Below are 16,325 nucleotides of genomic sequence, written 5' to 3'. Positions count from 1 at the left end.
ATTGCCCCTAGCAGTGTGAATGTGGGTGTGAATGTATATGTCTGTCTGTCTGCCCTGCGATGGACTGGTGACCTGTCCAGTGTGTTTCCTGCCTTCCACTCAATGACTGCTGGGATACACTCCAGCTCCCCTCACGACCCAGAAGGATAAGCGGCTTAGAAGAAGATGTATGTATTTGATCAGATGCTTGTTTTTATTTTTGCTGCTACACAGTTTCAAGACAATATTACAGGCAACTTTACAAACTAACAAGTAATTCAGGGAAGCTAATAGCTACTCACAGGTGTAAACAGCTCGATTATCTACTTCAGGCAGCTATAATGACTTGGCTGATTGACTGCATTTGTAGACCTGGGGGGTCAAACGTATAGACAACTCAAAGTACAATTACAGTAACAGATGAATTCGTTACTGTAACATTCTACAGTAACTACAATCATGCGGTAATGAGAAACAGAAATGAGTGTGACGGTAATGATCTGTGCTTAGCTTTTTTTTTTTGTTTAGCTAATTTTGCCAGTATCCCTGATGAACTTGAGGACATACTTTGCTCATCACATAGTTGGATACTTTCTATTCTAATTGTAATTTAACCAATAAGACTTTACATTAAAGAAAATACTGGCTGTTCTGTTAATGATACCTATAAAAGGGGTTTGAATTGAATGTGAAGCATTTACACTAATCTAACACACTGAATTACAACCCCAATTCCAAAAAAGTTGGGACGCTGTGTAAAATGTAAATAAATGTAAATAAAAACAGAATGCAATGATTTGCAAATTTCATAGACCCATATTTTATTCACAATAGAACACAGAACACATATCAGATGTTGAAACTGAGACATTTTACCATTTCATGAAAAACTTTTAGAGCTTAATGGCAGCAAAGCAAAAGGCTGGAAAAGTAAGTGGTACTAATAAAAAACAGCTGGAGGAACAATTTGCAACTAACTCACATGACTGAAAAGAGCATTTTAGAGAGGCAGAGTTTCTCAGAAGCAAAGATGGGCAGAGGTTCACCAATCTGCCCTTAACTGTGTCTAAAAATTGTGGAACATGGAAAAATGTTCATCAACGTAAGATTGCAAAGACTTTGGATATCCCACTATCTACAGTACATAATATCATCAAAAGATTCAGAGAATCTGGAGAAATCCCTGTACACAAGGGACAAGGCCAACAATCAATATTGTATGCTCGTGATCTTCTGGGCCCGCAGATGGTAATGCTTTAAGAACAGGCATGATCTGTACTGGAAATCACTGCATGGGCTCAGGAACACTTCCAGAAATCATGGTCTGTGAACACAGTTTGCCGTGCAATCCACAAATGCAAGTTAAAGCTCTATCATGCATAGAAGAAGCCACAGGTCAACACGATCCAGAAACGCTGCCAACTTCTCTGGGCCAAAGCTCATTTAAAATGGACTGAGGCAAAATGGAAAACTGTTCTGTGGTCAGGTGAATCAAAATTTTAAATTCATTTTGGAAACCATGGACGCCGTGTCCTGCTGCTCAGGAGGAGAGGGACCATCCAGCTTGTTATCAGCACACAGTTCAAAAGCCTGCATCTCTGATGGTTTGGGGTTGGATTAGTGCCTATGGCGTGGGCAGCTTACACATCTGGAAAGGCACCATCAATGCTGAACAGTATATAGAGGTTTTAGAACAACATATGCTCCCATCCAGACAACGTCTCTTTCAGGGAAAGCCTTGCATATTTCAGCAAGACAACGCTAAACCACATACTGCATCTATCACAACAGCATGGCTTCACAGAATAAGAGTCCAGGTGCTGAACTGGCCTGTCTGCAGTCCAGACCTTTCACCAACAGAAAACATTTGGCACATCATTAAATGAAAAATCCAGCAAAGAAGACCGAGGACGCGGCCCTGTCCCAACTTTTTTGAGATGCATTGCTGACATCAAGTTCTAAATTATTTAATTAATGTTTTTCATGAAATGGTAAAATGTCTCACTTTCAACATCTGACATGTGTTCTATATTCTATTGTGAATAAAATATATGGGTCTATGAAATTTGAAAATCATTGTATTCTGTTTTTATTTACATTTACATTTTACGCAGTGTCCCAACTTTTTTGGAATTGGGGTTGTATATTGTGTTGCACTTATGCTATTTATTTATTTTAGTTTACAACTCATTCAAAGTAATAAAACTGATACCAGAAAATGTTATAGTAGTGATATTTAGGTGAAAATATTGTAAAAACTTAAAAGTTTAGGTCTAAATATTTGCATGCATAAAATAGAGGCAATAGGCCTAGAAGCCCCAAACGTCTTCCACTATTTCCTTGCAAATCAGCTCCAATACATACTAAAATGGAAAAACCCCAACATAACAGACAGATCATGGATCAATATAGAACAGGTATTATGCAAAGACATCCAAATATTCGATTTACCGTTTATCAGTAAGTCAGTTAAAAAACATCCATGTTTTAACAATATAACAGTGGCAACAACTCTGACAGCTTGGTGGTCACTTCACAAGATAACAAATTCAGTCCTCATTAAAGTCCACATTAAACCTCTCCACCTGGATGGAAAAAGGCATCACACAGCTTAATCATGCTTATCACAACGATATCTTTATGTCACTCCCACAACTAATCCAGAAATATGGCATCAGGAGCACTCAGTTTTTACAATACCAACAACTAAGATCAGTAACATGTCCAAAAATCAACTCAAAAACACTAGACTTAACGATTCCAATCTCAGAATTTGTTAACATCACCACTACTGAAAAACTACTATCCAAAATATATCAAATAATAGCTAAGACAAACCTCACAATTACTATACCAATCAGATAACGGGAGGAAGACTTATCATTAGCTCCTGATGCAGATTTCTGGATTCAGACATGCAATAATAATCACTACATGATCAAGAGCATCAACCTACAACTTATTCAGTATAAAATCATCCACAGCGTGCACTACACCACACACAACATGTTTAAAATGGGATTCACAGACACAGCAATCTGTACACAATGCACCCAAAACACAAACGACAGCTTTATCCATGCCATGTGGCACTGCACAGTAACCTCCAAAACTACTAGTCACAAGATTTAACCCCCCAGAGCCATCCCACAAACTAGAAACCCCCCATACGATCACACATTGGAATACATACATACACACACATACACACACACACACACACACACACACACACACATACATATACACGCACCCACACAAAGCTAGCAAAGGACAATGCTATTAATTGAGCTGTACTACTAGAAATATGGTGTACCTACAATTGTTGTTTTTTTTTTCCTTTTCTTCCTTTTTTGCTTTCTGATTTGTATCACTATTATTTTTTTTCTTTCCCTTCCCCCCACTTATGACTGTACCTACATGCATATGTAATATTTTATAATATTACAAAATAAATAACAAAGTCCTAATAGTCCCCCGAAGAGGGGGGTGGTTGGTGGGAACAAAAAAAATAAAAAAATAAAAAATAAAATAGAGGCAATAGGCTACACATTTATTTTCAGAAATGATTCTGTTCTGATCATTTTTACTTTCACTTATTAAACTTGGGGTCTGCTGCCACGAGTGCATGAGCTGTTTGTGTTTACTGGGAAATCTTGTGACCACCACTCAACCTCCAGAGCACCAAACCTATTTTCATGATTTTGTTACATGATAGGAAACAGACATGGGTACGCAATCAGGGAAGGGTATGGATAGTTCTGGGTTCTGATTAGTAGCAGTTATCTTGCCGTACTGCACTGCTCAGTGTAAAAGCCTTTAGAAGGCTGCAGAGTTTGACTCTGATCAACCCTTTCATCTCATCCCAAAGATGCTTTGTATGGTTTGGATCCGGCGACTGTGCAGGTCACTGAAGCAATGAAGGGCGAACTTGGTAGCAATGGTCTTGAGATACACTGAGCCATACCAGTGCCGTTTACTGGGCACCAGGGCCATTAACGTGTGCCACACAATCACACTGCAATATGAATGTGAAAACTCGTTAGATACAATATTACAGTGATGGTGGTGAATAATGAGGAGACAGAGCTAAACGTGTGTCTGTTTACTAGGAGGAATAATGTTAGCGCGCTCGGCTAAAGTGTTTGGGAAATGAAACTGAAACTGCAGCCGAGTGATGCTCTGATAAAACAGCACAAAGTGCTGACACAATATTCTTAACTTTCAGTTTATCATGCTTTAGTTTTATTTGACCTTTTTTACATCAGTAACGGCAGCTAACGTTAGCTGTCTGACTAACTAACTTGATTGTGTGTTAACGTTTCAGCTGTGTGCGTATGGTTGGTTACTAGGAAACAGACAGTTCACTGTCGACTTCAGTCAAGTAAGTTAACATTTCCTAACTTGAGATAAGAAAAGATGCTGTAGGATAAGATAAGATTCTTAAATTGAGATAAGACTTGCTTCTGTAATATGAATATGTGAAAAATCCTATCTTGACCTGTCAGATCTTAAGGTTAAGACAGTTTCAGTAATATGGCCCCAGGTCAACAGTCATTTGGGAGGTAAAGTCTCTAAATATTCTAACACTCATTATCACTGACTGACACTAGAAATGCTAGTGTACCTATTATTATATCATACATACAACCTAATTATGTTAAAATGCATTAATCCCTATATTATGAAGACTAGAGATCTCTGGGCACACTAAGCTTTCAGTCAAATCATTAAGAGCGTGATTTCAGAACACAGTACTTTGAAAGTTCTGTAAAATGATCAAGATCCACTCCAAGAGTGAAAGGATTCAGTGATTTTCCATGCTGGTGGGACTGTAGCAACAGAAAAATTATGCTTCCCGGCATATTATATGATGCATGAACATAACAAAAAGTCTCCTCTGACCTTTTGTTGAGAAGTGGGTCACTGAAAGGTCTCTCAAAAAGCTGCTACATAGTCCGCAAGATCATGATTCTGCAGACTACATTGCTATTCATCACCATGATGTGTACTATGTGTTGAAACTCAGGCAGGCCTGAGTATAATCCAACAGAAACCATCTGTCTTCAGAGTACTTAATGCCATGTACAGAGACTGAAGACCCTACAAAAAGGGTGCTTTGATTGCCATTCAACTGATGTGTTTGTATGTTATCAGGAAAAGCTGCAGCCATAACAGACCTCACTTTTTAAATCTGCACACGTGGCTTGAAGAATAATGAGGACACTAAATGGAAGGCATCATTTTTTATGCTTAACCAGTCTAAAAGACTTCTTCTTGAAATTGTGATTTTCTTGAATAATTTGTGCTTCCCCTCAAATCTGATTGTCCAAACATCAACTAGTGGCACAAATTTCCAAGTTCCAGTTCAAAGTCGTACTCTAAGAAATAATGTTTGGGGCGAAGTCTTGCTTGGAGAAATACTGTCTGATGAAATGTCGGTAACACTTTATAATAAGGGTACATGAACTGGCAGTAATTAAGGCATTTACTAATGAATAACTAATCAGAAAGTAATGAGTCATTAATCAGGAACAAATGAATAAGTCATATATTAACAACCACAAGACTAAATTACTAACACATGTACTAATGAATGAAGATGAAGGTAATAAAGGCTTTATTCAGTGCCTGAATTTATTAGGAATTCATCTGTTAATTAATGTTGTCACAAGATCCCCCTGAGACACAGTGCTCTGCAATATTACGCCTATCAAAGTCAATGTTTTTTTTTTTTTATAGCTCCATCCTCTCATCATCTTGTCCTTCTTCTTCATCATGTTGTGTAAGCAGCCCTTGTATTTGCCTGTTTTTATCTGTCAGGTCTTCAGTTTATTGTTTCTGATTTCTTATGTTACCTTGTCTGTTTCTACCCACCTAGTGACTGTTTAGTAAAATTAAAAGCTTACACTGACATTGTTTTGCAACCAGTCCTCATTTGTGACAGTTGCCATGGTTTTAATTCATCTTTCATGTTAATAATAAGACAAGTTTTAACTCATTCATGAGGGAATAGTTTAGTCTACAGTTACCACTGAACTCAGAAATGAGTTGATTATTGGAGTGTCTTTCTCCTGGGGTCATAAGAATCCTTAATTGTATGCACATTTTTGTGCTTTCCCAGATCTAGTACACCTGATTGAACTCAACTGCTCATTTACAAGCTCCTGTTGTGCTGGTTGAGGTGTGTCAGAGTGAGAAAAATACAAAACTATGCAGTGTCAATTCTCAATTCACTATAAAGAAAGCAGTGATTACTGATTCTTCATGATGAATTCATAATGTTTGTGCCCCCTAAAGTAAAGTGATGAACGAGTCACACTTTATTACTCATTAAATACTGATTCTTCATGATGAGTTAATGAGCTAATAAAATAGCAGAGGTTAATAATTTTACTTAACGTTACCAAAATGACGGTCATTCTTTTGCCCTCTCAAGAACAGTGATGAAGGATAAGTAGCTACAATATGGCTCATATGAAAACATGACATTGACGAATTTCACAGGAATAAAAAAGCATATTTTATTATCATCTTATGACTTCTACACAATACACAGAACCAGAGCAGGTGAATCTGTCACTGTAACACCAACACATAGTGGTTCTGTAGTTCCACAAACATCTGTAAAACGGACAGAACTGCTGGCTAATTAAAGTCACTAAAATATTCATACTGCAGCGGTGTTTCCACATAACTCACACAAGCTGAAGATCGAGTCTGAGACTCAGCTTTACTGAAAAACTCAGAACGGAGTACAAAAGAAAGGGGAGACTACGGCGCTAGGTTAGCGCTCGGCTAAGCGCAGTTAGCGCCCTCTCGCTGTCTCGGCTCAGTCTGTTTGCTACTAGGCCCTGTGACGCACTGCCACTGCACACAGCCCTTCACAATAAGAGTCCCTGTCAAAGGAGGAATAACAAATGAACCAAGCAGCATAAAATTAACACGTGATTTTAACCAGACAGAACAGACGCGCCTGACGCCACATATTACTACTACAATCACACGACACTCGTGAGAAACACAAACACCTTACTATTAAAACCAAAAACTAAGCACCAAACCAAATATTTAAGCCACTTTATAACGAATTTAGAAATAATAGTTCCTGCAAATCCGTTTTACACATTAGTCTAAAAAGAGGTGAGGCACGAACATACATACTAGCACTTACAACACTCAGACAACAATAGCACGTGTAAATATTATATCTGTGATGTAAATTATGTATATAATACAGTATGCATATGCATAACTCACCTTTAAAAGTAAGAAAAGTGCGAAATATTGCAAAAAGGAGAAAGAGAAATATTGAATTTTTTTTTATTATTTCATTTATTTTCATTCGCTTCTCTTAAACGTTGTACTACAGATATTCACTCAACACTCCATGGCCGCTTGACATATAGCATTTAACGCAATTACTGCCATTTACTGGCGAAGAAAAATAGCAGTAACTTCCAGCTGTGGAAATAGTTGAAGTGTTCCATTGCAAAATGCTGTGTTTCCATTAATAAAACATTTAGATATAGCAAATTTTTAAAAAGACTAATAGATGTATAATGGGAAACACATTTACATTTTCTGAAGGTGGTATTTCTCAGAATAACTGTGGCATATATTAAGATAATTCACAGTTTTAATTAAATCAAATGCCTGTTTTCAGTAAATAAACTAGTTTACAGTTTATTAAACATACAACAGTTCATGTTTCTGTTGTAACAGTATGACATTGCAGTATGACAGGTAATCATAAATTGCATGAATAGAATGAAACTAACAGAGCTTCTGGCAGTTCGCCAATGTGTACTAACATTCTTTTTGTATGCTTAATTAACACATGAATTCCTAATAAATTCAGGCACTGAATAAAGCCTTTATTACCTTCATCTTCATTCATTAGTACATGTGTTAGTAATTTAGTCTTGTGGTTGTTAATATATGACATTCATTTGTTCCTGATTAATGACTCATTACTTTCTGATTAGTTATTCATTAGTAAATGTCTTAATTACTGCTAGTTCATGTACCCTTATTATAGTGTTACCGAAATGTCTATGGTCTGAAAATGTCTCCAAAAGAAGAGGCTGATTCATCAGAAAAAAAATGGAAAAACTTCAACGTATCTTTGTGAGTCATCAAAACATCCCACACCGGGTCTCAATCAGGGTCTTAGAATTTTCATGAGTGTTTCCTCCAGTGGTTTGGTTTGAATCAAACATGTGCTTCATCTGTTTTATCTGAAAATGTTTAGGAAAATTTTTGATAACTTTTAGTGACTCAAAGGGAGACATTTCCTTGCAATCAAGTCTTCCAGGCCCAATGACACCTCATACGGGCAACGTCTTCTGAAAGGTCATGTAATGTCTGCTGGGAAACCATTCAACAACAAGAAAATGCTTCAGTTTATCACTGAGGGTGCAGCTGCTTTTCGCACCATGAAGTCTGGGAAGAATTTCTTCTCTTATCTCTGGCAAATGACCATTATGGGTCTCTCTTGTTCTTCCCAGGGTAAAGCCTGGCCTTACTTCCTTATCCTGTATTTCGTCCCGTTTAGCCATACAGAACCTGCTGAAGTGGTCAGCAGAAGAGCTCTCTGAGAAACCTGCCCAAGTGAGAACTACAGTCTGTCTTTGCTCCAGAGAGACGTATAATTGTTAATAACGTTTGTTTGAACCCTGTGCACTATATTTGTAATGTGACAGAACCACTCAGACGCTTTATTTAGATTTAGCTGTAACATAATATGCCCATTTTTCTGCATAACATTTTGACATCTTTAGCTGTATAATGTAAAAAGAATAATGACAATAGATCTTGCATAAACATGTAGCTGTTGAAGGACAAAGACATCAAACTACTATTGTAAAATTTCAAACTACAGTGTAGAGATCTGTGCGGGACTGTTTTTTCAGTCCCGCTCCCGCCTGCTCCCACAGAAAATCTGAATCATTTCTCCCACTCCTGCCCGCGGTTCTGCACACGTCCAGTATCTGACACAGTCTATTTATGAATACATTCTACTGAAATAACATGACAGTCATGGTCATCAGGCTCACTGTGAAGTAACTTCACCAAACACCATTTATTCCCAGTAAACACAGCAGAAATTAAACCACAGAACGGTTATTTTTTGTGTTTTGCTGGGCAGCTGTGGTTGTCAGACTGAAGGCTCCGCCCTGTCTAACGCCTGATTCACACATGCTGCCTCTGCATGGCGAGTGATGCGGCAGTGTGAGCAGTACAGCTCGGACACGCTGGCCTTTCATACAAACAGTGTTTGAGCTGCGGAGCAGCGAGACAGTTATACAGACATTCCTGTCTCCAGACGGATAAATGGTCACATCAGTCACTCTGCTCAACAAAATATAATTCATAAATGTACACAATGTATTTGTTTGTCCTAGACAGCATTCTGACTCGTGATTAGGCAAAACTTTCAGCCGGGAAATCTGTTTGCAGCACAGAATGTTTAACCAGTATTTCATCATGAATTACCTAAAAATCACCTTTTTACGTTTTCTAAGGTCTTCTGTTTAATGTTCGTTGATTTTCATGGCTTATTTCAGTGTATTTAGATGCGTGACGCACACGGAAAAAATCTGCCCGAGAATGACTTATTATATTGTTTACATATATGATTTAGTGATTGTTCTACTTTATTTAGGCTATCCATTACTTTGCAGGATTTCTCTTCATGTGTGCTTCCGCCCGCTCCCACCTGAAGGAGTCTTATTTCCCGCCCACTCCCACCTGAGGGGGTCTGATTTCCCGTCTGCTCTTGCATGCAACACTCAAAATTAGTCCTGCGCCGCAAGATATTGTGCCAGGTCCCGCGAGAATCCGTAGTAGTGCAGACCTCTACTGCAGTGTCCTCTCTTGGCTCCTCCCCTTGTGCTCTGTATGGCAGCCTGCAAACAGTATTCTAAACTTCATTAGAACACACTAAAAGAACACACTGAAAGTAGCTAGTATGATATGGAAGTACTTGATTTTAGACTCTAAATTTGTTTTTCAATGTTGGAAGACGTGTCTTTCAGCAGGTTTTGACTGAGTTCTCTTCAAATGCTCTTTAAATTCGCTTGCAGTCATCAGATTCATTTGCTCAGGAAAGGGATCCGAACTATAAACAACGTTTTAAAGTGTTCTTCCACACATTGCAATTACACTTTTCCACCAGAGAGGTCTCCAAACCCCCACAGCTTACATAGTGTAGCTTTAATAAGTTAATGCTAAATACACACAGTCCTGTTAATTGCGAACCAATGTGAGAATAAAAGTTTAAAACAGAATTGAACAGCCAACTTAGAGACTTGCTAATATCACCAACAACAGAATGAGCATCTAGTTTGTTAAACTGTGAATATTTAGAGGAACACAATATTTAGATATTCAGTAACATGATTACTGGATGTGCTCTGTTTCTTTTTTCAATATCTTGGTTAAGTAACTCAAAAAATCTTGTACGCATGCAGCGTTACCACATCATCCACTACGAAGAACATTTTTTATTTTGATGTAATGCTGATTTCTCCTGTAGCAGTTCTAGATAAAACATCTGAAGTTTATAACAGACATTCTTTATTTTGTATGTTTTAACAGTGAATCCTTCAGTAAATATTTTAACTTTCAATGTCTAATTCTGAACATTATTTTTAAGAGCCTGTTAGATGTCTGATCAGCTGGTTGTTGAGCAAAACCATCTTCTTATGCAGTGTATGCTTTAGTTATTGCATAGACTAGTCCAGGGGTTTTCAACTCTAGTCCTGAGGACCTGCTGCCCAGCACAGTTTTAAGAATTCTTTGCTCTTGCACATGTAATGAAGCTCATTAAGGGGGTGATTATTAGCTGATAAGTTGGATCAGGAGGGCTGAAGCAGGGACAACCTAAGCTGTTCAGTAGGTGTTTAGGACCAGAGTTGAAAAACCATGGACTTGTTGACTAGTACAAAGGTTCTCAACGTTTTCCACCCCAAGGCTCACCTGTGTATAACTACAAAGCATAGCGGCCCACAGGAAAACTAAAAAAAAATTAAAATACATCTTTCTTTTTCTATTCTTAAATGCTGACACTGAAGACCTGAAAATTAGGCCCTCAAAAAGATCAGATCGGCTGTTTTGGTTGTCAGTAGGTTTGCAAAATTTGCAGGTATGTTAAAAAACATGAAAAGTTAAAAAACATGTTACAAAGGGGGAAAAAAGAAAAGAAAAAGAATAGAAATGTAGGATGTGGATGTGGAGTCGAGATTTCTCTTTAGTTTTGAGGGTTTTTGGGATTCATTTGAAATAGCCAAACCACAGTCCACACACCGGGCTTTTGGATTAACGTCGTCACAATCAGCAATAATAATAAATCTTGATATCTTCTTCTTTGTCATTGGTTTATCAGTTTGAGTTTAACCACTCAGGTCGCTGATCCTCAGCCAAAACACGCTCCACTATGATCCATGAGTTGAAATCAAACGCATCTCTTCTCTGTAAAGAGTCAGTTAAAACAGTCGTTATGCTGACTGTACTGCGCCGACACGCTGCTAGAAGAGAAGGAAAGCCAGCTCTACTGAGGAATTCCCTCGTTTCCACCAACAGTGAACTGAACAGGGTTCGACCGAGACTCGTGGGTTTCTGCCAGGCCGGTTCAGCTGTTTGCTGCAGACCCGAATACGGGTGGAGTGTTCCGCATGTCAAAATGGAGTGAACTAAAGAAAAAGCTGTGAGACGTCCTCACCAATCAAAGCACCCTGAGAAACTTCTCCATCTCTGACTCGCTGTCTGCATCACGCACCCGTGGCTGCGTTGTCTCAGACTGATGACATTTAATTAGCCCACTGCTGCGACGTTTTTACTTGTATGTCTCTATTAATATTTATAGTGTTTATACTAAGAAAATGTTTAATTTTTGAATTTTTAAGTTAATCTTTTTCCACTTATATTTTAATGACTTACAGTGCCCCGATACTGACCCACTATGTACTACTGCCTCCCTCTGAGTGCAGGCCTGCGGACCACTAGAGGGTGCTTCACACTGCTCTAGATGATTTGGACTAGTAATGTACATTTACTTAGGAAGGAGGGCTAAATAACATTTAGGAGGGCTAAAGCATTCTAAAATTGGCCTAGCAACACCGATGGTAAGTTATATGTATATATCGTCCTCTCTTGCCTCAATGTAGCACCCTGAATGAAAAGTGTGAGTTCAACAAGAGTGAAACACTTTTTGTTGGACACAAAATCACAGCCAGTGGTCCTGAGGCAGACCCAAACAAAGTGATGGCTCTCCTTCAAATGCCAGAAGCAACGTGCATGGCTGCTGTTCGCGGAGTTATGGGTTTGGCTAATTATCTTGTTAAATTTCTCCCTCAACTTGTTTTATTCACCACGCTATTAAAAGAGCTAGTTAGAGAGAGAAATGAGTGGTGCTAGGATGAGCCAAAGAGAATGGCCTTTTGTAGGCTCAAAGAAGAGCTTAGTTCTCTTAAGGTACTGGCACAGTACTGACCAGAAAGAGACACAAAGGTAGCAGCAGTATCCTCTTATGGCATAGGTGCAATGCTCACACAAAAACAAAATGATGACACATGGAAGGTTTAACATACATTTCACGTGGTCTGAGTGACATAGAAAAGCACTATGCACGAATTGAAAAAGAAGCGTTGGCAGTCACATGGGCGTGTGAAAGATTGGTGTCATAACTTCTGGGTCTCACCTTCACCATACTTACTGACCACAAACACCTCATACTCCTGTTGGGGTCCAGAGGTCTGGATGACCTACCATCTAGAATTCTCAGGTGGTAGGTCATCTACCTTCGCCTTTTGAGATTCATCCACAACATCCGGCATGTACCAGGGAAAAACCTCATAACTGCAGACCCATTGTCCCATGCCATTCAAAGACATTCAGGTCTTTATTGATGCCTTTATGTCATCTCTGTCGATGACAGAGACCCACTTGAAACAGATACAGGAAGTCCAAACAGAGGACAAAACCTGCCAGGCAGTGGAACACTGTTTGTCAGGTTGGCCAGAGAAACATGCTCTGTGCAGAGAACTCATGCCCTTTTGGCAAGTTAAAGCTGAGCTTACATTGGTTGACAATCTTCTCCTGAAAGGGGATAGACTTGTGATTCCAGGTCCCCTGCAGAAAGAAGTTCTTGGAAAGATTCATTAGGGCTACCAGGCCATTTCTAAATGTTGCTCCAGAGCCCATCATTCTATATGGTGGCCTGGTCAGTCATCTCAAATTCTTCAGATGGTTGAAAGCTGTGACAGAGTGCCTCACTGTGAGCCAACATTACCTACCTTGGTTCCAGCATGCCCATGGCAAAAAGAAGGTGTGGACTTGTTTGAATGTGAAAAGAAAACCTACCTGCTCATTGTTGATTATTCCTCTAGGTACACTGAAGTGGTGCATCTCAGAGTCATATCCTCAGAGGTAACAGCACAAGCGATCAAAGATGACTTTGCACATCATGGAATCCCAGAGGACAATTTTATATACACAACAAGCAGCCTGAGCTACCCTCAAGCAAATGGGGAGGTAGAGCGTGCTGTCCGGACCCTCAAAGGACTGTTGGCTAAAGAAAAAGACCACAGAGATGCTTTGCTGGCTTACAGAGCCACACCTTTGGAGCAGGGCTTCTCTTCCTCACAGCTGCTCATGGGGAGACGCTTGCACACTACACTACCCTAAAGCCCTGGAAAGCTGACCCCTCAGTGGCCTAACCCACTGGAGTTCTGGAAAAAGGAGACAGAAAGAAGGACGCTGAGGAGAAACAGGCAACATGTCCATTCCACTGGGTTTGTCAGTACATCTGGCAGACTTTCTAAGCCTCACAGTAGATTGGATTTATAAAAGGAATGATATCTGTTTCAGAAAATAGAAAACAATATATGCGTATATACAGGGAGATTCACTCGAAAGAGGCCCCGAATATTCTGTAATGACTCTCGCTCGGATGAAGCAATCTGAATGAAACAACGTGCAGTGTGCTCCTCAGTATACAGAGCTTCAAACAAGCCGGAATGCCCCTGCGTCAGAGTGATGAGGTAGGTGCCGGACAGCCGTCGCGACGTTTAACCTCTCTAATCCTTGCCAGTACGTTCAGGAACATGGAGCGCCGCATCAAAATGAGTCTCTGTGTGTACTAAATAAGTACTATTTATACACAACCCACCTTTACCTGCTAATGGTCAGTACTGACCCTACACTGGAGGTGAATTGATTATAAAACACCTTGTACGTCGACAACGTGTGGTCAGGCCAACTTTGAGATTTTCTGAGTTTCTGGCATTATGTTCTCATTGTATTAAACCTTAAAACACAGTCTTGCATAGATACAGTAAAGTGTAAAGGTTTTAATAATTATATTTGGAATAATTATATTTGAAAAGCTATGTACAAACAATGTAAAAACAAGAATCAGTAATTGGTTAATTCCCTTGAACGTTTATTTAATTGACAAAAGTACAAAAAATGCCTTTTAATGTTTTGACTGACCAACTTGATTGTGTTTTGTAAATATAAATAAATTTTGAAGTTGATGTCTGTAACACACTCAATAAAAGTTGGGTCAAGGGCAAAATAAGAGGGAAAAGCTTATAGAATATTCAAGTTACACCATTTTAAAACATTCTACAATAAGCAGGTGAATTGATAAGAAATGAGGGTATCATGATTGGGTATTAAAGGAGCGTCTAACAAAGACTTGAGAAATGCATTTTAACACTTTAATGCAAGGAGAAACTCATACATCAATTCTACAGCAAAAAAAAAAAAACACAAAAAATACAGCAAAAACGCCACCAAGTTCTCTGGGCCCCAGCTAATTTCTGATGGTCCAAAAGACAGTGGAAATGTGTGCTGTGGTCAGTTGAGTTCACATCTCAGCTTGTTTTTGGGAAAACAGAGTTCTCCATGCCAAAAATGACCATCCAGACTTTTTTATCAGCAAAGAGGAGTCAGCAGAAGAGAATCACACAGCAACGACCATAGACCGCTGAGCAGCTGAAGTCTTGTGTCAAGCAAGAATGGGCAAAATTTCCACTTCCAAAACTGCAACAATTAGTATCCTCAGTTCCCAAATGACTAAAAAGTATAATTAAAAGGAAAGGTGATGTGACACAGTGCTAAACATGCCTCTGTCACAACCTTTTTTTGAGTGTGTTGCAGGCATCAAATTCTAAATTTGTTTGTATTTACAAAATACAATTAAGTTGGGCAGTAAAAACAATGGAAATCTTTTCTTTGTACTTTTGTCGGTTGAGTAAAGATTCAAAAGAATTAACAAACCACAGATTCTTATTTTTATTGCATTTTACAAAATGCCCAAACGTTTGCAGAAAGTGGGCTTGTATTTAGGCAGAGCTACTTGTTTGTTCAGAAAAATACTAATATTACCATTGAAGCAAATAATATTACTGCAATATGTAGAGATTTTATATGTGTCAGTGTCCGTTTTACGATTTCCAAACTTCTCCTCATAGCAGCCCCATATTATTTGTAGTCTAATACCTCTTATATATAATACCTCTTATATACCTCTAATATATCTTCAGAGCATGATGATGGCATTAATTTTAAATCAATTAATTAACACAAGAAAGCAGTAAAATTGTGTGCATAAAAAGTTAACAACTGTTGTTAGAATTGGTAGTAGAAATGGTGATAAGATGTGTCTAGGGGGCAAATGTTGGACATTGACTATAATCTTATTTTGTCCAAATACAGCTAATGTTATAGAGTGACATAAATAAACAATGATAGTAATAATATCACTAACTTTTGCTGATTAAAAAAACAATTGAATGTAGAGCAATTTAGGAGCCAAATTCAGCTGGTTAGCTAGACTAGTTGATAGAACTCTCTGAAAATGGCTATCACAATGTTGTAAACCTTCTAGACACAAACAGAACAAAACAGCATGTTGACAGTTGCTTGACTTTTTCTCTCAGGAGTCCTAATTATCTGTGACAGTAAGGAATGCTTTAGTCAATGCTTATTTCCATTAAAATTTATTCTAGAGCTGTTTAGATTTGATAAGAGAGTCAGTGTAGGCTATCCAGTCTAAACTGTTGAGACATTCAATGGCTACACTGCATTCCTCTATAATCTGAACCTTTAGTACTGATTTTCATGGTGAGCATAGCAGAAAAAAGAACAAAAATAAATGATACCTGTCAGTGTAACAATACTGGCCCATAGTCATCAAAAGGTCTAAGTGTTGCTGAGTGCTGCAAAAACTGTTTATGGAAAACTGAATAGAATTACATGAACTATTGAGATCTTGGGTCAGTGTTCTTACTCTTACACATTTCATAAATATGCCTCGTTGATGGTAAATTGGAACA

General features: G+C 38.5%; 1 protein-coding gene across 1 annotated transcript in view; it reads left to right on the top strand.

The window, feature by feature from the left end:
- LOC118800277 overlaps window positions 1-13,668 on the top strand; it is a 42,124-nt gene extending 28,456 nt beyond the window's left edge. The window contains exon 9 of the mRNA XM_036560488.1: window positions 13,371-13,668. Coding sequence (XP_036416381.1) covers window positions 13,371-13,668 — 298 coding nt within the window. The remainder of the gene's footprint in view (window positions 1-13,370) is intronic.
- The last annotated feature ends 2,657 nt before the right edge of the window (window positions 13,669-16,325 follow it).

The sequence above is a fragment of the Colossoma macropomum genome, unplaced genomic scaffold, assembly GCF_904425465.1.
Source record: "Colossoma macropomum unplaced genomic scaffold, Colossoma_macropomum, whole genome shotgun sequence".
In the NCBI taxonomy this organism is placed as follows: domain Eukaryota; kingdom Metazoa; phylum Chordata; class Actinopteri; order Characiformes; family Serrasalmidae; genus Colossoma; species Colossoma macropomum.
The sequence above is the reverse complement of the archived record's forward strand: the minus strand, read 5'-3'. Positions and strand labels throughout refer to the sequence as shown.